The sequence below is a fragment of the Lucilia cuprina genome, chromosome 3 (genome assembly GCF_022045245.1).
Source record: "Lucilia cuprina isolate Lc7/37 chromosome 3, ASM2204524v1, whole genome shotgun sequence".
Lineage (NCBI taxonomy): Eukaryota > Metazoa > Arthropoda > Insecta > Diptera > Calliphoridae > Lucilia > Lucilia cuprina.
The window spans coordinates 19077852-19100747 of record NC_060951.1 but is presented as its reverse complement, the minus strand read 5'-3'; the positions used below and the strand labels follow the sequence as shown (position 1 = coordinate 19100747).

The window sequence follows — 22896 nt, the reverse complement described above, 5'->3', positions numbered from 1 at the left end:
AACACAGTGGCTACGAAAGAAAATGCGAGAAAAAATATTGAACCAAACTCCAAAGTTGACGTTTAAAACGCTACGGCTACAGAGGAAGTGTTTATTATTTATTTTTACTCAATGTACGGCTCATTTTAAAGGACAACGGGATCCGACAGCAGTAGAAAAATTTGTATCTATAATTTCTGTATATAAGAAAATATCCGATATTGATGCCTTGTCAGACGTGAGGCAGAGATGTTTTTTCTAGAAGCCAAACCGGTGCCCCTAATGTAAATCGCTGCAGTTTTTGCTTTAAGAAGAAGAAACGAGATGAGCGACAGTATTATCTACAAAATCTAAATTCATTAAGTCCTCGACAACCACAACAAACAGATGTAATGCGAAAGCCAACATTTTTCTGCTAAGGATGTGGAGCACCTGGTGTGTACAGATCAAATTGTACTACATGCAGGGCAAGCGGTAGGGACAGTCCCCAATATTTAGCCTTTAATTCAATATCATCTACTATTATTGGACATTCATTGCCAACGAACCGGGTGGAATTTTTTGGCCTTAAAGTTGAGGGTATTTTTGATAGTGGCACTTAAACTAGTGTTGCTAATATGAAGCTCCAAGATGTTCGTGCGGAAATTACACTAGCATTACTTAGCTCAGTCTCAGCTATCTATCTATTATCACCTATACGGACATCTGATAACAATTACTAATTGTGTACAGATCAAATTGTACTATATGTAGTGCAAGCGGTAAGGACAGTCCCCAATATTAAGCCTTTAATTCAATATCATCCACTTTTATTGGACATTCATTGCCAACGACACGGGTGGAATTTTTTGGCTTTAAAGTTGAGGCTATTTTTGATAGTGGCGCTTAAACCAATGTTGCTAGTTTGGAGCTTAAGAAAATACTGACAGCCAACAAATGCGTTTTTCAAGATGTTCGTCCGGAAATTACTCTAGCATTACTAAGCTCAGTCTCAGCTAAGAATGTATTATCACCTATACGGACATGTGATAACAATTACTCTCCAAGGTGTATCCAATCTATATTTAAGAAGACTATGGCAACTATTGAAGAGCGAGGTTCTCCCAAAGTACCACCAACGAAAAAACGAAAAATTAAACAAATTAAGACACAGATGACTATTTTACACCCTTGTATTCAATGGATTTTAAAATTTGGAAGGAGTCTGATGGTGTTAGTCTTACCCCTAACCAGTGAAGTGAGATGGATCAAATCCTGGTATAACACCAAACAATATTTAAGGATTCTATTGGTGCTACACCTTATGCTATCAATCCTATTCATACCGAGGAACATAATCCCATAGCAATTCCTACTTATCGGTTATCAGCTATGAAGACTGCTTTGAAGGATGAAATTACCAAAATGCTTTATTCTGGAGTAATTGTTGAGTGTCAATCTCCATGGGCTGCTCATGTAGTTATTGTCCTAGGATAACTGGTGGAATTCGTGTGATTTACAAAGCGGTTACTGGCAAATTGGAGTTCAGCATTTGGATCAGGATAAAACAGCTTTCGTATCTCCCTTTGGTATGTATAAATTCACATGTATGCCATTCGATTACAGAATGCACCTGCCGCGGTATTCGACAAGCCGGTTTCAAAAACCGACCGGTTTCGAATATTTCATATTTTCGAAGTATTCGACAAGCCGGTTTTTTATATCGAATAACCGGTTTTTTAAATTACCTTATTTTATATAATACATATGTGTACAATTATATATGTTTATAAAAAGCTGGTAAAATTACGCAAATATGAAAAGATTTTCAATAAATTGAATACCTTTTTCATCTAAAATAGCTTTAAAAGAGTTATCTAAGGATTTTACTGAATCCCTGTAGAGGGCGAAGCAATTAAATTAAATTGTTTTTCAGCAACTTAAGGAAAATTAAAACACAATATGCAGAAGAATTGTGTAACAGGTTTATGATAAGACTTAATGAACGCAAAATAAAGGTAGTAAACACCCTTATAGTTTATTTAAGTTTAAGAAAGCACCCAACTAATGACCACATTTTGAAATACTCTACCAAAGCAGAATCCAAAGAGTTTGCTCTGGAATTATATAATCGTTTATTTCTAGGCAAAGAGCTGGATGAAGAATTAGTTGATTCTGATGTTGATTTATGTTTTGAAGTTGATAATTCTACAAGTCTAATTTCCGATTTAAACAGCACAATAAGTAGTATGCAAAATCCAAGAAAGACCAGAAAACAGCATTCATCATTATATGATAATTTTATATACCTGGATAAATGCAAACAAAAAAATCGATATCTTTTTGTTAATATTTTTGAGAATGAATTTTAAAAATGTTTGTTATAAAAATGATTTTAAAATGAAATGTGTTTCATTTTATTCTTTATAATATAAAACCATATACCTTACATAAATGCATTCTAAATATTGAATTCCTTGTTAATATATAAATAAAAAAGAAAAAACCGGTTAACCGGTTATTTATATATTGGAATTTTTAAAAATTGGAATTTTTCGAATTATTCGAAAACCGGTTTTTGGAATAGACCGGTTTTTGTGAATACTCTGGTGTTAATGGTACCGCCGTTTTATACCACAGATTTGAAGTGATTGTCATCGATCTATTTGGTCCATTGCCTGTTACCCAAAAAGGATATCAATGGATATATATATAATTGAAGACATAGCCAGTAGATGGGTTGAACTTTTCCCCTTGGAGATCGCTTCAGCTGAAGTCTGCTTGAAAACATTAATAGGTTTTCCTAGGCTATAGAATGCCCAGAAAAATCATCAACGACAACAGTTTTTAATTTATTTCGGCTGTTATGAAAGTGGTTTATTGTCTAAATATTGACCACATACTAACTCATGTATATCATCATCAGGATAATCCAGTCGAGCGTAAAAATCCAACTAAAGTTGTCATTTTAGTTGGAAACGATCACTAATCCTGGGACGAGAAGTTGCCTTGTATTCTGTTTGCGATAATACCGCAAGGGCGTTATTTCCAAATTCGTTCCAAAGCGAGATGGACCCTATGTCATTATAGAGAAAAAGGGCTCTGCCTCTTACATAATAGCTCATGAAGATGATGTGAATATGCCAATAGGAACCTATCATGCTTTAATAGGTATCCAAAACGATATTTTGTAAAAGCATCTTTAAATATAACTAAGTTTTCTTTTTACGAAATGATTCTGCAGCTTTTTTTCCAAAAGGTCTGCCATATGCTTTACCATAAATACATCTTTTTTATATGACGTTTATCTTGATGGTATTGCTTTAATATTTGCTCTAAATAGTTAACCCCCAGTCTTAAAAATAATAATGTTGTTACATACATGACGTGTGGCTCCGTTATCTATCCACCAACAATCTGATTTGGCATCTTGAATTGCATTTACTTCATAAACAGATACTTGTAGCGATTCATGTACCATTATTTTATTCAACCATTTTCGACAATTAAGAACCCAGTATCCTTTCTTTTTACAGTAATTGCAGATGTCAGACTTCTTATTTTGATTTGTTTTGGGTTTATGAGAACTCTCGACTTTCTTGCTCTTCGAGTATCTCAAAGCTAAGGCTTCCTCGCTTTCTTTTTGTTCACTACTTCCAAAACTTCTTTGAAACATACACACTCACATTCACTCTTTTATAACAGCATCCAACATGACTTGAAAGTTTCAAACCGTTGTGGTAATATTTGTAAAATTTTACATAGTAGAATTAAATCCGGCAATAGCGCCTTCAGTTTTGCAATGTGTGTTGTGTGTTGATCTCTTAATGTTGCCTCAAATTGTGCCTTCAAAACATCCCATGTGTCAGCAGAATATTCTTGATCCATAATCTTCTCATAGAGTTCGTCAATTACTGCGCTTACTATAATAGATTTTGCATAGCTATTTGCTTTCTTTCTGTCTTCAAAAGTTGCAGCTTCTTCTAGTGGCAGTGGCTTTAATAAATCTCGATCTATCACATCTATGGCTCCTTCATAATAATCAAGTATGTGCCTTATCTTACGTTTCCACATTGGCCAGTCTGCTTCTTTTTGTAGAGGCTTCAAATGTTTTGAAAAAATTCATCTTCATGTTTTATCACACACACAAAATTTTCCTGAAAAAATCTACTGTTTTCTATTTTTTATTTAATTAATTTTTTATAAACTGCCTGGGCTCATAATCTTTTGTAGTAAAGTTTTTATTCATGTAAAAAATATTAGACAAGCAAACAATATTATTTAATTCTACTAGATTGGATGCAAAAGTACAATATATAAAAACAACGTTAATAAACATAACACAAATAACTTCAACATTCGGAAGAATATTACCAGTATTGCCAGGAGCTTCAGAAATAAAAGGCTAAATCCGACATTATTAAAAGCCAGAAATTGCTAAAAGACGTAAAAATAAGGCTAGAAAAATGCTAAATTTTTATACCTTAAAAATCTGTATTAAAACTGGTGAAAAGAATAATAGTCGTACATTCCCGACAATTAACCAATGATTTTCGAAAGGCATAGAATGACACTAGATCCAAAAAGACCAAATTTCGCAGAATTTAATAGAATTTATTAAATGTATTTCATAAAATATTGTCATGTACTAAGAATCATTTTCTGAGCCGATTAAGCCTATTTGTTCGGCTTTGTAGTGAAACACTACATACATAAAAACTTGTATTATTTACTTTATACACTGAAAATAATCCATGCTCAACTTTACGAAAAAAAATTTCGTAACTTCTATTTTCGTAATATTTACAAAAATTTCGTGTATAATACGAAATATTATTTAATAAAACCCTTTTCTATTTTTACGAAAGTACAAAAACCTTTCGTAATATTTTTTTCTTAAAATTTAGCGAAATTAAACATAAAGATACTAATTATATTATGATTAAATAAAACTACAATATTTTTATAAAATTTAAGAAAAAGTATAATATTATTTTCGAATTATTTTCATAAAAAAAATTTAAATTCGTGTGGAGAATAATTTTGAACTAAAATTAGAAAATTTAGTTTAAAATGAACAAAAATGTTTGAATAAATTAATATTTCGTAAATTTTACCATATTTATTCAAAATTTCCTTTTTTCAATTTATGTAAATTAATTTTTTGTAGAATATTTTGCATTATACTAAAATATTTCGTACAATTTCGTATATATTACGAAAGAATTTCGTTGTGCGAAACGAACGATTCGTACAATGTACGACATTTTTCGTATATATAAGGCATGGATTTTTTCAGTGTATTATATTTTTGTTAAAATACTTAGACCGAACAGTTTACAATACCCTTATGAAGGACCCTTTAATGTTATTCAAAAGAATAAAAACTCTTTTAATATCCAATGTGGTAATGTTATTAAAACTCACTCAATTGATCTACTAAAACCAGCACATATTGACAAATCAAATATCAAATATCTTTTAATTATATAACTGGTAGGGAGTAATGTAGTGTATCACTACATACATAAAAACTTGTATTATATACTTTATGATATTATATTTTTAAAAAGGTTTATATTTTTATACCCTTCACCTTCGTGAGAAGGGTATATATAAGTTTGTCATTCCGTTTGTAATTTCTATAATATAATTTTCCGACCCTATAAAGTAAATATATTCTGGATCCTTATAGGTAGCGGAGATGATTAAGCCATGTCCGTCTGTCTGTCTGTCTGTATGTTTGTTGAAATCAGTTTTTAGAAGACCCCAGATATCTGCGAGATCCGAATCTTCCATAATTCTATCAGACATACGACCGGCAAGAACGCTATTTAAAATCAGCAAAATCGGTCCATAAATAACGGAGATATGAGCAAAAAACCGAGACAACCTCTGAAAATTTCATATAAAATTTAGATTTTTTATTCATGCTCAGACAGAAACTGCAAAAAACAAAATACATAACAATACGATAAATATTGTTATTGTAATTTGTTTATAAAAGCAAAGCAGAGCAAGAGCAGCAGAGCAAGAGTAGCAGAGCGAGAGCACCACTAATGTTTTGTTATTGGCTAGAAATATGAAATTAAGTATGTAGAGCCTGGATTAAGTGAGAACCTATAAAAGGGGACTTTCTGGTACTTTTTCGTTCTTCAAAAGGTATTTTTTGAAATTTCTATAATATTGAACCTAGAAACATGAAATTAAGTATGCATGGCCCGGATTAAGTGAGGACCCAAACAAGGGGAGTTTTTGGTACTTTTTCGTTTTTCAAAAGGTACTTTTTGCAATTTCTACGATATTAAACCTAGAAACATGTAATTAAGTATGTATGGCCCGGATTAAGTGAGGACCCATACAAGGGGACTTTTTGGTACTTTTTCGTTTTTCAAAAGGTACTTTTTGCAATTTCTACGATATTAAACCTAGAAACATGTAATTATGTATGTATGGCCCGGATTAAGTAAGGACCCATAAAAGGGGACTTTTTGGTACTTTTTCGTTTTTCAAAAGGTACTTTTTGCAATTTCTACGATATTAAACCTAGAAACATGTAATTAAGTATGTATGGCCCGGATTAAGTAAGGACCCATGAAAGGGTACTTTTTGGTACTTTTTCATTCTTCAAAAGGTACTTTTTGCAATTTCTACGATATTAAACCTAGAAACATGTAATTAAGTATGTATGGCCAGGATTAAGTGAGGACCCATGAAAGGGTACTTTTTGGTACTTTTTCATTCTTCAAAAGGTACTTTTTGAAATTTCTATAATATTGAACCTAGAAACATGTTATTAAGTTCGTATATCCCGGATTAAGTGAGAACCAGTAAAAGGGGACTTCTTGGTACTTTTTCGTTCTTCAAAAGGTACTTTTTGAAATTTCTATAATATTGAACCTAGAAACATGTTATTAAGTTCGTATATCCCGGATTAAGTGAGAACCAGTAAAAGGGGACTTTTTGGTACTTTTTCGTTCTTCAAAAGGTACAAAAGGCTTTAAACACATCATGGTGAAGGGTATATAAGATTCGGCACAGCCGAATATAGAACTCTTACTTGTTTATTTTCAAACTGTACAAAGATGTTATTATAATAAATAAACGTTTTTTATTATAAAATAACTTCAGGCTTATAGACTAAATGGCTTTGATGAAATAAAGATGCTAAATTTAGTCTTTTAAGGCTAACTTGGCAACACTGCATATTTACCTATTTTTATATTGTAAAAATTGATGAACATTTTATTGTTTCTTTATTTTTTGACACCACTTTTTTTTTAATTTTACATAAAACTGAATGAAAAGTTTTTACATGTCACTTTTGTATTATATTTCTCATTTATAATTTAGCTATTTATAAATAATTTAATTTTTTTTTTTTTTGTAAAAAACGACCGTAATAAATTTCAAATTCTTGATATCAATATAATTAAAATAAATGGAATAAAGCGTAATATCCTAACTACTCGTTTTATCGTTTCGGTATTTATGTTCAAATGTTTGAATAAAAGAAATTCCCAACATATTCGTTGTTTTTATTCATTTGAGGTCACACATACAAGCTAGCTTTTATATAGTGAATAAGAGCATACATGTTTGATAAGCGAATTGAATATGCGTAATGATATTTCATTTCATATTGCGAATACTTACATGAAGGTACTCAACATGAAACTTGTGTGGACGTACATTGTATTCAAAAATTATGAGTAAATAGTTGTATTACTTGTTTTATACATACTCATTGTCAATTTCTGTTAAGATATACTCTTGGGTGTACCACATAATAAAACGCTGAGCTTTAGTGATCTGGACTTATGGTACTCCGCCATTAAATTGTCACGTTTGTACACGAACTCACTTAAATTTGACTGGAATCGATTTACTTTTATTCATGAAGCAAACATGTTGAATGTCATTGACATCTATTGAGAATTAATAGAAACTGCATTAATTAACAACAAGTTTGAAATGGCAGTAGGTAGACCATTAATAACAATATCTGTCCTATTAGCTCTATGGTATATATCATTAGTTATAGCTCCTTGTTCTTTCATTTTATTTTCCACAGAGTTATCCAGCCCTTTGTCTTGACTATAACAGTTCAATTCAATTCTTTCAAATCTCAACCTTCTGCAACCTTCATGCTTAGATCGATGTTTCAACAATCATTTCAGTTTCAGCCTTATGTTGAGTTAATTGATTTGAAATGGCATCCAACTTAATGTGAAGTTGACTAAAATCTGTGCTGTTGTTTAGGGCAGAACGATAGTCGATGAACTTAAAGTAAAGTAAACTCAAATAGAGCCGTGTTTAAACAATTGATTTTACACCGAACAGTATTTATTTACGAATTTACATTATATAAAATAACACCAAAATCGTCTGCTTAAGTAAATATTTTAATTTTTTTTATATAATATTGACTGATTTATAATGGTAAATTTTATGAGATTGTTTGTAAATTTTGGGAAATTTCTGTTGTTTAAAGATGTTGCGATTGCTCAGTCAACATTGTTGTGGATGTATTTTCTTTGTGACTGTTTTGGTGGAAGATGAATTGTGACTGATATTGTGTGCATGGAGTTTAGTGTTTGTGAGGGGTTTTCGTCTATTTATATTTTTGATCTCATGGAATTGTCTTTTCATCTGGTTCTTTTAAAGTTACTCTTGAAATTTATATTATGTAATTAACTGGTAATTTTGGTATTTGATTTCTTATTGGGGTGGTTGAAAACATTCTTCCAATTGTGTTATATTTCTTCAGAAATGTTCAACTGATAGATGTTCATGTTCTATCTGATATGAATTACCAATGGCCTTTACAGCCCGGAATTTTAATTGTCATATAGTTGCTGTATGACATATTGATTGGTTCCGTGAGTTAATTTTTTTTTAAATTTTGATGACTTCACATATACTTTTCCTTATTTTATACTGTTTTGCTTCTTATAATTACATATGATAAATACAGTACAAATTAATTGTCCTACAGTTATTTTATATAGGTTAGGTTAAGCAGACTTGGAAGATCTGGAGATGATATTCAAGCTCCAAGACAATTTCCTATCGAGACTAACCCCTAAGTATTTTGCGCTATCCGCCAGCGTTAGAACCTCGCCGTTGAGAAGTGGAAGGGAGAATTGAGGAATTTTGTATTTGTTCGCAAACGATACTAGTTCCGTTTTTCCTGGGTTTACGCATTTAATACTCCATGAGCTTATTATCTTCAGCCAATAGTTCACTTATTACCATGTTCAAAAAATGGGGGATGGCTTTTTTACAGATTGTTGTTTCACCCAGTGAAAATACAATAGTCCGTTCAGATAGCAAGTTCTTTACAAAACTCACAATAGATCTGTCCACTCCCATCTGTGAGAGGGATTGCCAGATAGGTGAGGATCTGACATTAGCGCCTTCAATATCGAAAAATACAACCAGAGTGAAGTTTCCATAACTCATGTATTTTTCAATATACCCAACAGGTTTACCTTTCATGTAGGCATGCTGAGAGTTTGAGAGTAGAGATTTATCAATAGATATCCTGACATTTATATCAATTATTCTTTCCAGAGTTTTAAGCAAGAATGACGCCAGGCTGATGGGTCTGAAGTCTTTTGCCTTGGTGTGAGATAAAGATCACATTACTCCTGGTCCACTGAATAGGTACGTAGGACCAGTGTAAACAGGCCTTTTAAATATTACTTAGCCAGTGAATGATACGATCTAAATTATTTTGTAGATCCGCTGGAATAATGCCATCTGGGCCAGGTGATTTATAGCTGTCGAAACTGCTTATTGCCCAGCGGATGATGTCATCATCTATCATAACATTTGCAGCAGTATTAACTAGTTCAATACCTTGCTGATTATATGTAACTGTTTCACCAGTTGGGATGCAACCGGGAAAGTGAGTATTCAAGAGAAGCTCAAGTGTCTCTTGACTACCTTCAGTCCAATTTCCGTTTGATTTTTGTATATAATTTCTATAGAACTACAGAATTTTCTCCAGGAACTACACTTCGTACCTAATTTTTAAATTCATTAATTTTGACTTATAAGAGATAACAGATCTCTTTGCCTTGTTAAATAATTTACAACAAAACCTAGGAGTTTTCGGGATCCCACCAAGGTGGTTTACCCTTAAGCAAACCTTTTGATAATCTACAAGCGCTATTTGTGGCTACACTAATAGAGCTTGAGATCCAATTAACGGCTAAGTCAATGTCACTTCTTTCTATCATCGGAGCACACAGTGGGGCAGAATGGAAATTTTTTGGAAATAAATCTGGCATTTCTAAACGGCTGATCCGATCGGGATAAAGTTTGGCGTGAGCGTAGCCAAGGAGTATTCGAGTTTAAGTTTTGAAGATGAACGCCGCAGATGCCCCAGGGACGGAGCTGTGGCGGCTCAAAATAGGGTACCTACGACATGTAAAATTTTTAAACTCGTGCCATTTTTTGTTTTTCACCCAAATACAAAGATTTTTATATTTTCTGAAAGCGCTCGACGAGATCTTGAAAAAACATGCTTGGACATACTACTTATCTCTTATAATATCCGAGTTATAGGCATTTAACAATTTATTGATACAAAATTTACCATACCTTGGTCCGCCTTTTTTTGAATACCGGGCGTAATTTTGGACCAAATGGACTCAATTTTTTCTTGTTAGTTAGACAACAAAATTTCCAATAATATATAAAAAATTTCAGATCAATATCATTTACAGATCCAAAAATATACGTTTTTTAATTTAAAAATTCAAAAAATTTTAGATTTTTGCCGTTTTTTTGCCAAAAATGTGTCTTAACTCTTTTATTAATAAAATAAAATTTTCTTTAAGAACATATAACAATTTTATAATTTTCTAAAAGGTATCTTTACGCAGAACGCTTTGACGTAAAAAACTTGTCCTATTTTTTGAAAATGTTGCCACTGCGTCCTTCCGAATATGACCTATTTTTTATCAAAACTTCAACTTTGGGCGACATGTTCTAAAATCCCAAAGCTGGGATCAGAAAATTGAAAGCAGTTTTGGCAACCTCAATATGTTTTCTATTTACTCCAAAAGTATTTTCCCAGCCCTGAAAGAAATGTGGACCCTATGAGCAAAAATGTAAAAAATCCCATTTTTGGGATTTTCGTTCCTATTTTTGGGAAATGCAGGATGCCCTTTGACCTTTTCAATTTTTTTTTTTTGCATTTTCTTATTTGAAATGACAAATTTAACAAGCGTTGAAGATTTCATTGAGTTTTGTTCATAAATAAAGATTTTGTCATATATTACATATTTGTTAAATTTCTAAAAGTATGATTTATATCAAAATTTTAATAGGGTCGCAGATAGCTACAACAATTTAGTCCATATTTATCCCTTAATATCTTTTTTTAGTTAGATATGGAAATTCTCGACCCTTTACAAAAAATTTCAAGCCAATATCTCAATTACATTCAAAAATATGTTCATTTAAACCTGTATCCTTTAATTTCATATTTTTCATATTTTAGTATTAAATATGACAGAACATGTCTTATATTTACCTATTTTCTATTTGTTTGCTTATCCTTATATTTGAAAGGTCCTATTATGCTTAAATTTTCAGAAATTTATTTTTTACCTAAATTTTTTCGACAGATCTTTTCGTTCTGTTTCGTTTATGATCATGTAGGTAAAAATATACAGGTAATGATAATTTCGATTCATTATCTAAAAAGAAATATCAATGACTGAATTACAGGTTATAGTAATATAGTCCTAAATGTTAATAGGTAGACAGTTCGCAATTTTTTACTTTGGAATACCTGTATCGGAGATGACAAAAATTGGTATATAAGTAAACTTCTCAGATTTTAAGTACCATATTTAATAAATCTACATTAAAGATTACATTAAAGTACGAAGAGTTGTGTTCTGTTTTATGGAGTGTATCTTCAAAAGGGCCAGAAAGAATTGAAGACATTTCAAATTATATAAAAACTACATATAGTAGAAAAAGACAAAAAAGAGGCATATCAAAAATTGAAAACTTTTTAAAACTTTTTGATGTAAAAATTAAGTCTGTGGATGGAAATCAAAAGAATTTTCGATTAAAATTTTGTAGTTGGATGGAAACTACTACGGAAATCTCAACTTACAACACATCAGCAGCAGCGCCTTGCAAGTCATACGAAGACTTATGTTCAAGGTCAAAAAAAAGAGGGTCACACAAAAACTTTTTTCAATCTCAAATGAGGAAATTGCTGATACATTTAACGAAATGCTGAAAAGGGAAAACCAACCTATGGATGCCGTACATATTGCAACTATTCTTCCTAATGCATCACCAAAACGACTTAAGCGAATTGTGGAAAGTATACCAACTCCAACATCACAATCAAATTTTACTGAAGAGGAAGCAATAGCGCTTATGTTGGAACTGGGTCTCAGTCGAAATAAGTACCAAATATTAAGGAAAGCTCTGCATGAAAAAGGACACAATATATTACCATCATACAAGGCGATCCAGGGAAAAAAAAAACTATCCTACCATCACCTATTGCTGTTAATGATGTGGAAGCTTGTATTGATATATCATCTTTGCTCGAAAACACAGCATCAAGAATTGTGTCAGACTTTTCAGAAGACCAACTAAGGAAAATTCATAACTGTGATGTTGTCTTAATGTGTAAGTGGGGATGTGACGGTTTATCAGCACTTCCAGAATACAAACAAGCTTGTGGAAGTCGGACATTAGCAGACTACAAAAGTGTATTTATGTCATCATTAGTGCCATTACGAATTCGTTCATATTCCCTTAATCCATCATCGTCAAGCATCGGAAATTCATTTGAAGATATATGGATCAATACAACTCCGGGTTCAAAAAATTTTTGTAGACCCATTGGATTTGAATATATAAAGGAGTCAAAGAAAACAACAAAAGATTTAGTGGAATATTTAAAAGATGAAATAAATGCACTGGAGCCCATTTGCATAAAAATAAAGGAATTCTCTATTAACGTATCATATCAGCTAAGCTTAACAATGATTGATGGAAAGGTCAGCAATGCCATAACAGAAACTTCTTCCTTCTGGAGATGCTCAATATGTAATGAGAAAAAGTCGCAATTCTCAAATATAAACAAAAGCAGAAGTATTAATGAAGAAGTCCTGTCTTTCGGAATTTCACCACTTCATGCCAGAATACGATTTTTGGATTACTTTTTACACATAGCATACGACCTCAAATATAGAAGTGTGCCAGAGAATACTAAATCAACAAAAAATAATGAAGAATTGAAAGAACTGAGAGCTGCGGAAAAAAGCAGAATCCAAGAAGAATTTAAAGTTCAGATGGGATTAAACATCGACAAACCACTTCCAAGTTGCGGTAGTACAAATGACGGTAATACGGCGAGAAGGTTTTTTCGTGATTTTGAAATTACTTCAAAAATAACTGGAATCGACAAGGAGTTGCTTCGAAGAGTTAACACTATTTTAATGGCACTGAATAGTAAACATAAAATTAATGGAAATCGATTTGGGGAATATACATCTGAAATTTCTAAATTACTTGTATCTCTGTATCCATGGTATTGTGTCATGGTCAAATAATAATTGAATCGAATATTCTTCCACTTGGAGAGTTAACAGAAGAAGCCCAGGAAGCGAGGAATCGAGATTTTAAGCATGTTCAACTTTTCAGCTCAAGAAAATGCTCCAGGCAATCACAGAATGAAGATATTTTTAATAGTTTACTTCTATCTTCTGATCCTGTTCTTTCAACTATGCGAAAAAGATGGATTTGTTATGAAACTCTATCATCTCAAAACGAGGAAGATTTAAAGGACTTATATTACCTTCTGGATATGTATACCGATATGACAGATTATTTTATAGAAAATAAGTAGTGTTAGGAATTAACTATATAAGTAGGTTGTAAGAATTAATTGTATTATGTTTAAGATAAACAGTTCAAATAAAAAAAGCTATTATACTAACTGATGATATTGTATTAAATTGTGTTTTATATTTCGGTGGGCGGGAAAGGTGGTTTGTGTGGGGTGATTTAGGTGTTGTTGTGCGTGGCTCATAATAAAATTATATTTTTTTTATTGTATATACAATGTTATAGTCTTTAATAAAATAATTAACTAAATAATTTTTAAAAATTGTCCAAATATTTTATTCAACACCAAATGTATGTTCTGTCATACTTAATACTAAAATATGAAAAAGATGAAATTAAAGGACACAGGTTTAAATGAACATAATTTTGAATGTAATTGAGATATTGGCCTGAAATTTTTTGTAAAGGGTCGAGAATTTCCATATCTAACTAAAAAAAGATATTAAGGGATAAATATGGACTAAATTGTTGTAGCTATCTGCGACCCTATTAAAATTTTGATATAAATCATAGTTTTAGAAATTTAACAAATATGTAATATTTGACAAAATCTTTATTTATGAACAAAACTCAATGAAATCTTCAACGCTTGTTAAATTTGTCATTTCAAATAAGAAAATGCAAAAAAAAATTGAAAAGGTCATAGGGCATCCCGCATCCCGCTGGGAAAATACATTTGGAGTAAATAGAAAACATATTGAGGTTTCCAAAACTGCTTTCAGTTTTCTGATCCCAGCTTTGGGATTTTAGAACATGTCGCCCAAAGTTGAAGTTTTGATAAAAATTAGGTCATATTCGGAAGGACGCAGTGGCAACATTTTGAAAAAATAGGACAAGTTTTTTACGCCAAAGCGTTCTGCGTAACGATACCTTTTAGAAAATTATAAAATTGTTATATGTTCTTAAAGAAAATTTTATTTTATAATTAAAAGAGTTAAGACACATTTTGGGCAAAAAAACGGCAAAAATCTAAAATTTTTTGAATTTTTAAATTAAAAAAAATTGAGTCCATTTGGGCCAAAATTACGCCCGGTATTCAAAAAAAGGCGGACCAAGGTATGGTAAATTTTGTATCACTAAATTTTTAAATGCCTATAACTCGGATATTATAAGAGATAAGTAGTATGTCCAAGCATGTTTTTTCAAGATCTCGTCGAGCGCTTTCAGAAAATATAAAAATCTTTGTATTTGGGTGAAAAACAAAAAAAATGGCACGAGTCCTGGGGCATCTGCGGGGTTCATCTTCAAAACTTAAACTCGAATACTCCTTGGCTACGCTCACGCCAAATTTTATCCCGATCGGATCAGCCGTTTAGAAATGCCAGATTTATTTCCAAAAAATTTCCATTCTGCCCCACTGTGGAGCAGTAGGAAGAATATCAGTCAAGATCGCTTTATGTACTTCCCAGTTCGTCTTTCTGCTATTGAGAAATGGTTTTATAATCTTTGCCTGAACCACTATTTCGAATACTATATAGCAGTGATCAGAGCATTCATTTGAAACCTTCCAACCCTGCAGGATTAGAAGACACATACCACACTCACAATCTTGACAAGATGAGTAACCCTTAGTTATACACTTCATTAAAACCATAGTTAGCAATAGTCTCGATGTGCACTTCAACCCTCGCATAACGACAAGATATTTACCTTTAGCGAAGGAAGTTAAGGAGTTAAAGCTAAATAAATAATAAAAGATTTAAAAAAATGTAACAAATAAATAATTGATATGTGTTTAAAGATACCAAAGATCCAAGATGTTTTGCACTCATACTCAGTAAAAACTAAAATCTCAAAGTAAATAGAATTCGAAGAGTACCTTTTTTTATTCATGATGTCCCAAAAGAAAGACGTTATTTCTTGGCTGCTAATAAGATGTTTTTAAATTGAGTAATTTATAGAATAATATTCGTGATGTCCCAAAAGAAAGACGTTATTCACTTCTCTTTTGTAAAAAAAATTCACACTTCCACACTGTAAAAAAACTAACTTGAATACATTTATAGTTTTTTGAATAGAAACATAATTTTAAATATAACATAATTATTTCATTTTATAGACCTGAAAGTCTTATGGAGGAAAAATTTAAGCCATTTGATTGGACTTTTACCACTGACTATCAAGGAACAGCCAATGATAAATTTCGTGTTGAGAAAACTGACCAGCAGTTGAACAAATTTAAATTAATGCAGAGAGAAAAAATATTATTTTATCACGATCTAACGTTATTTGAAGATGAACTTCATGACAATGGTATCTCATCTTGCTCTGTTAAAATTGTAAGTAAAAACAGTTATTTAATGAAATTAAAATTATAATGCTAAATTTCTAGAGAGTTATGCCATCAGGGTTTTTTATTTTAATGAGAAATTTTCTGCGTGTTGATAACGTTCTCCTTAAAATTCATGATACAAGGTTTCATTACGAAATTGAAAATAACTACATTTTTAAGGAATTTACTAAGCGAGCTGCTACATATGAGGAATTAAAAAATGTAAGTTAAAATATTTCTAATAAGCATTTAACTATGAATATTTATTACAAATATCTAAAATTTTAGGTTCCACCTCCATACTTTACAATGCCAAATGAAATAGAACAGCACATGCCCATAAAAGAAAAAGAGGCTCATAAATTATATTTCAAATAGGATACGGTTGTGTTCACATAAAATAACTGCAAAACAGTTACATTTTTATTTATAATTGAGATTTTATACATATGACTAAAAAAATATGCAGAATGTTTTAAATATACACAATTTGTATCCGTTTTATTTTTTCAATAAATACAGTTTAATTATATTTTAAAAATGCATTTTGTATTACATCCATCGTTTGCATTATACTTAAACATACATACATACATACCTACATACATACATACATACATACATACATACATACATACATACATACACCCTGCCAACAATTTCTATCCAAATTGTAACCATAAGGTTACAGCTTAAAGTTTAAAACAATTTATTTTGATATAATCTGAGTGAATGAAAAGTCGGAAGAAACTGTTCCGCATGTTTCAGTTTCCGATTTCGTTTCTGTTTTTTATAACATAAAAGTGCGTAAAAGTAGTAAATTTCCAGTTTTGCCATAACAATATAGAAATAGGAAAGTGTTATGATATTATACTCTTTTATGTTATAAAAGCGACTTTATAATAAATTTTTTATTTATTCTTGTTTTACACTCACTAATCTCTCACTGATGCTTATTATATATTAAACTATGTTTTTGATATATTAAATTTTAAATTAACACAATTTATTACAAAATCTAAATTTCACAGTGTATCACACAACAGATCACAATGAAATAAATATTTTTACTAAATGTTCAAACACTTTTTCTTCTGAACTTTAAGAGCAAGAATGATTCAGCATTAAATGATCTTGTTAGTGCATTAAAAAGTGTTCGTTTTTGAAATTTTAATTATATCTACTTATTATCATTTAAGTTTCGTTTGGTATGTTAAAACGCACTAAAAATTAACAAAATTATGATCAAGAAATGTATTCTCTTTTGTAAATTTTTTAACTTAGCACTGAGAAACATAAAATTTATGTTATAAAAAAGTGAATTGAAACTGAAACGTAATCGACACAATAATTAAGTATTAAATAGGGGGAACAGTTTCTTCGGATCAAGGTCACTTTTCATTTACTCAGATTATTTTACGCAGAACGCTTTGGCGTAAAAACTTGTCCTATTTTTTTTTAAATGTTGCCACTGCGTCCTTCCGAATATGACCTATTTTTTTTATCAAAACTTCAACTTTGGGCGACATGTTCTAAAATCCAAAGGCTGTGATCAGAAAACTGAAAGCAGTTTTGGAAACCTCAATATGTTTTCTATTTACTCTAAAAGTATTTTCCCAGCCCTGAGAGAAATGTGGACCCAATGGGCAAAAATGTAAAAAATCCCATTTTTGGGATTTTCATTCCTATTTTTGGGAATTGCGGGATGCCCTTTGACCTTTTCAATTTTTTTTGCATTTTCTTATTTGAAATGACAAATTTAACAAGCGTTGAAGATTTCATTGAGTTTTGTTCATAAATAAAGATTTTGTCAAATATTACATATTTGTTCAATTTCTAAAACTATGATTTATATCAAAATTTTAATTGGGTCGCAGATAGCTACAACAATTTAGTCCATATTTATCCCCTAATATCTTTTTTAGTTCGATATGGAAATTCTCGACCCTTTACAAAAAATTTCAAACCAATATCTCAATTACATTCAAAAATATGTTCATTTAAACCTGTATCCTTTAATTTCATATTTTAGTATTAAATATGACAGAACATGTTTAAATCTTATATTTACCTATTTTCTATTTGTTTGCTTATCCTTATAATTGAAAGGTCCTATTATGCTTAAATTTTCAGAAATTTATAACTATTTTTTACCTAAGTAAATTTTTTCGACAGATCATTTCGTTCTGTTTCGTTTATGATCATGTAGGTAAAAGTATACAGGTAATGATAAATTCGATTCATTCACTAATACGAAATATCAATGACTCAATTACAGGTGATAGTAATATAGTCCTAAATGTTAATAGGTAGACAGTTCGTTATTTTTTTTACTTTGAAATACCTGTATCGGAAATGACAAGAATTGGTATATAAGTAAACTTCTCAGATTTTAAGTACCATATTTAATAAATCTACAATGAAGATTACATTAAAGTACGAAGAGTTGTGTTCCGTTTTATGGAGTGTATCTTCAAAAGGGCCAGAAAGAATTTAAGACATTTTAAATTATATAAAAACTACATATAGTAGAAAAGTAGACAAAACAGGCATATTAAAATTGGAAAACTTTTTGACGTAAAAAGTAAGTCTGTGGATGGAAATCAAAAGAATTTTCGATTAAAATTTTGTAGTTGGATGGAAACTACTACGGAAATCTCAACTTACATCACATCAGCAGGAGCGCCTTGCAAGTCATACGAAGACTTATGTTCAAGGTCAAAAAAAAGAGGGTCACACAAAAACTTTTTTCAATCTCAAATGAGGAAATTGCTGATACATTTAACGAAATGCTGAAAAAGGAAAACCAACCTATGGATGCCGTACATATTGCAACTATTCTTCCAAATCATCACCAAAACGACTTAAGCGAATTGTGGAAAGTATACCAACTCCAACATCACAATCAAATTTTACTGAAGAGGAAGCAATAGCGCTTATGTTGGAACTGGCTCTCAGACGAAATAAGTACCAAATATTAAGGAAAGATCTGCATGTAAAAAGACACAATATATTACAATCATACAAGGCGATCCAGGAAAAAAACAAACTATCCTACCATCACCTATTGCTGTTAAGGATGTGGAAGCTTGTATTGATATATCATCTTTCCTCGAAAACACAGCATCAAGAATTGTGTCAGACTTTTCAGAAGACCAACTAAGGAAAATTCATAACTGTGATGTTGTCTTAATGTGTAAGTGGGGATGTGATGAATTCGTTCATATTCCCTTAATCCATCATCGTCAAGCATCGGAAATTCATTTGAAGATATATGGATCAATACAACTCCGGGTTCAAAAAATTTTTGTAGACCCATTGGATTTGAATATATAAAGAAGTCAAAGAAAACAACAAAAGATTTAGTGAAATATTAAAAAGATTTAACGTATCATATCAGCTAAGCTTAACAATGATTGATGGAAAGGTCAGCAATGCCATAACAGAAACTGCTTCCTTCTGGAGATGCTCAATATGCAATGAGAAAAAGTCGCAATTCTCAAATATAAACAAAAGCAGAAGTATTAATGAAGAAGTCCTGTCTTTTGGAATTTCACCACTTCATGCCAGAATACGATTTTTGGATTACTTTTTACACATAGCATACGACCACAAATATAGAAGAAGAAGATTCTCTGGCACAATCTTACTAAATCAACAAAAAATAATGAAGAATTGAAAGAACTGAGAGCTGCGGAAAAAAGCAGAATCCAAGAAGAATTTAAAGTTCAGATGGGATTGAACATCGACAAACCACTTCCAAGTTGCGGTAGTACAAATGACGGTAATACGGCGAGAAGGTTTTTTCGTGATTTTGAAATTACTTCAAAAATAACTGGAATCGACAAGGAGTTGCTTCGAAGAGTTACCACTATTTTAATGACACTGAATAGTGAACATAAAATTAATGGAAATCGATTTGGGGAATATACATCTGAAATTTCTAAATTACTTGTATCTCTGTATCAATGGAGAGAACTAACACCAACAGTACACAAAGTATTGTGTCATGGTCAAATAATAATTGAATCGAATATTCTTCCACTTGGAGAGTTAACAGAAGAAGCACAGGAAGCGAGGAATCGAGATTTTAAGCAAGAAAATGCTCCAGGCAATCACAGAAAAAAGATATTTTTAATAGTTTACTTCTATCTTCTGATCCTGTTCTTTCAACTATGCGAAAAAGATGGATTTGTTATGAAACTCTATCATCTCAAAACAAGGAAGATTTAAAGGACTTATATTACATTCTGGATATGTATACCGATATGACAGATTATTTTACAGAAAATAAGTAGTGTTAGGAAATAACTATATAATAAGAATTAATTGTATTATGTTTAAGATAAACAGTTCAAATAAAAAAAGCTATTATACTAACTGATGATTTATATTTCGGTGGGCGGGAAAGGTGGTTTGTGTGGGGTGATTTAGGTGTTGTTGTGCGTGGCTCATAATAAAATTATATTTTTTTATTGTATATACAATGTTATAGTCTTTAATAAAATAATTAACTAAATAATTTTTAAAAATTGTCCAAATATTTTATTCAACACCAAATGTATGTTCTGTCATACTTAATACTTAAATATGAAAAAGATGAAATTAAAGGATACAGGTTTAAATGAACATATTTTTGAATGTAATTGAGATATTGGCTTGAAATTTTTTGTTAAGGGTGAAGAAATTTCCATATCTAACTAAAAAAAGATATTAAGGAATAAATATGGACTAAATTGTTGTAGCTATCTGCGACAATATTAAAATTTTGATATAAATCATAGTTTTAGAAATTTAACAAATATGTAATATATGACAAAATCTTTATTTATGAACAAAACTCAATGAAATCTTCAACGCTTGTTAAATTCGTCATTTCAAATAAGAAAATGCAAAAAAAAATTGAAAAGGTCAAAGGGCATCCCGCAATTCCCAAAAATAGGAATGAAAATCCCAAAAATGGGATTTTTTACATTTTTGCCCATAGGGTCCACATTTCTTTCAGGGCTGGGAAAATACTTTTGGAGTAAATAGAAAACATATTGAGGTTTCCAAAACTGCTTTCAGTTTTCTGATCCCAGCTTTGGGATTTTATTTTTTGTATATTATTAGAAATTTTGTTGTCTAACTAACAAGAAAAAATTGAGTCCATTTGGTCCAAAATTACGCCCGGTATTCAAAAAAAGGCGGACCAAGGTATGGTAAATTTTGTATCACTAAATTTTTTAATGCCTATAACTCGGATACTATAAGAGACAAGTAGTATGTCCAAGCATGTTTTTTCAAGATCTTGTCGATAAAAATCTTTGTATTTGGGTGAAAAACAAAAAAATGGCACGAGTTTAAAAATTTTACATGTCGTAGGTACCCTTCTTTGAGCCGCCACAGCTCCGTCCCTGGGGCATCTGCGGGGTTCATCTTCAAAACTTAAACTCGAATACTCCTTGGCTACGCTCTCGCCAAATCCGATCGGATTAGCCGTTTAGAAATGTCAGATTTATTTCGATTCAGCCCCACTGTGGGTCGGAAAATTATATTATAGAAATTACAAACGGAATGACAAACTTATATATACCCTTCTCACGAAGGTGAAGGGTATAAATATTTATTACACTCTTAAATTTCAGATTTATACAAAATATATAAAGATGTACCCAAAAAATTTTATTTTTTTGGACAGAGAATTTAGACGTAACCGCCCCAACATTGTTTTTACTATAAAAATTTGTCTTGGCAAAAAAGACGTAAGTGACAAAAAATCGGATATAGTGTCAATATAAAATCGAAACAAACTGCATCCCATATTTTAGATTAAATAATATTTACTAACGGAGTTTTGTAGTAATGCTATGTCCTACTTCGAAAATAATTAAAAAATGATCTCCTGTAAAATTTAGTTTTTGTCGGTTACGTCTTTGTGCGAAAAGGGCTTATAAACTTGAACTTTGCTGCATCATCTAAGGGCCCATACAATGAAAATTGGAAAACTACTGATAGCGTTAAATAGAAAAATGTCTTAGTTTGTCGACATCTTAAATTATGCATTATGTATAAAGAAAATTTTTCAAGTCCGTTGTTTCGTTAGTTGAAGAAAAACAATATTTAAAAAATACTTAAATAAATAAATTTTTGTAATATTTTATGTTTGTTTGAATACAAACAATAGAAAATATTCTGAAAAATATAAAAAGTAAACGAACGAAATTCAAGTAAATTTCGATTCAATTTATTTTATTATATTGAAAAATTTAAAACAAATTGTATGAAATACTTTTACAAACAATATATTGATTTGTTTTACTACTTTTTACTCGATAAAAATATTCAAGTCAAAAATAGTAAGAGGGAAAAAATTATTTTTTTCAAAGAGCTTACTATATTTTACAATTTTTTGTGTATAAAAACAGAAAACTTAAAAAATAGTAAATAATGGTAGATCTAGTAACCTTTTTTGTAAACGAACAGACTTTTTGTTAATTAATTAATAAATTTAATTGTATTGTTTGAGTTATAAAATTCGCCTATTAATTCGAAAATATGTTTTTATTATTTTTTGCCTGGCACGTATAGGCTTAACAGCTAGTTAGTTTTATAAATTCTAAATATTTTCTCGACTACATTGTTATTACACTTCGTATTCTATGATAACGATCTCACCTTTTAATTTATCACATGGTTCCTGACAGCTGATTCAGGTGTCCCACATTCAAATTTTTTTAAATAAATTGACAGAAATTACTTTTCATTGTTAAATTTTATATAAAATTAGT

At 30.8% G+C, this 22896-nt stretch overlaps 1 protein-coding gene across 1 annotated transcript in view; it reads left to right on the top strand.

Annotated features, from left to right (window-relative positions):
- The window catches only part of LOC111688572 (TIP41-like protein), an 87076-nt gene extending 70305 nt beyond the window's left edge, over positions 1 to 16771 (top strand). Inside the window, exons 3-5 of the mRNA XM_046947690.1 lie at positions 15914 to 16133; positions 16187 to 16348; positions 16415 to 16771. Of these exons, the coding sequence (XP_046803646.1) occupies positions 15914 to 16133; positions 16187 to 16348; positions 16415 to 16504 (472 nt within the window). The 3' untranslated portion in view covers positions 16505 to 16771. The remainder of the gene's footprint in view (positions 1 to 15913; positions 16134 to 16186; positions 16349 to 16414) is intronic.
- Positions 16772 to 22896: the final 6125 nt, after the last annotated feature.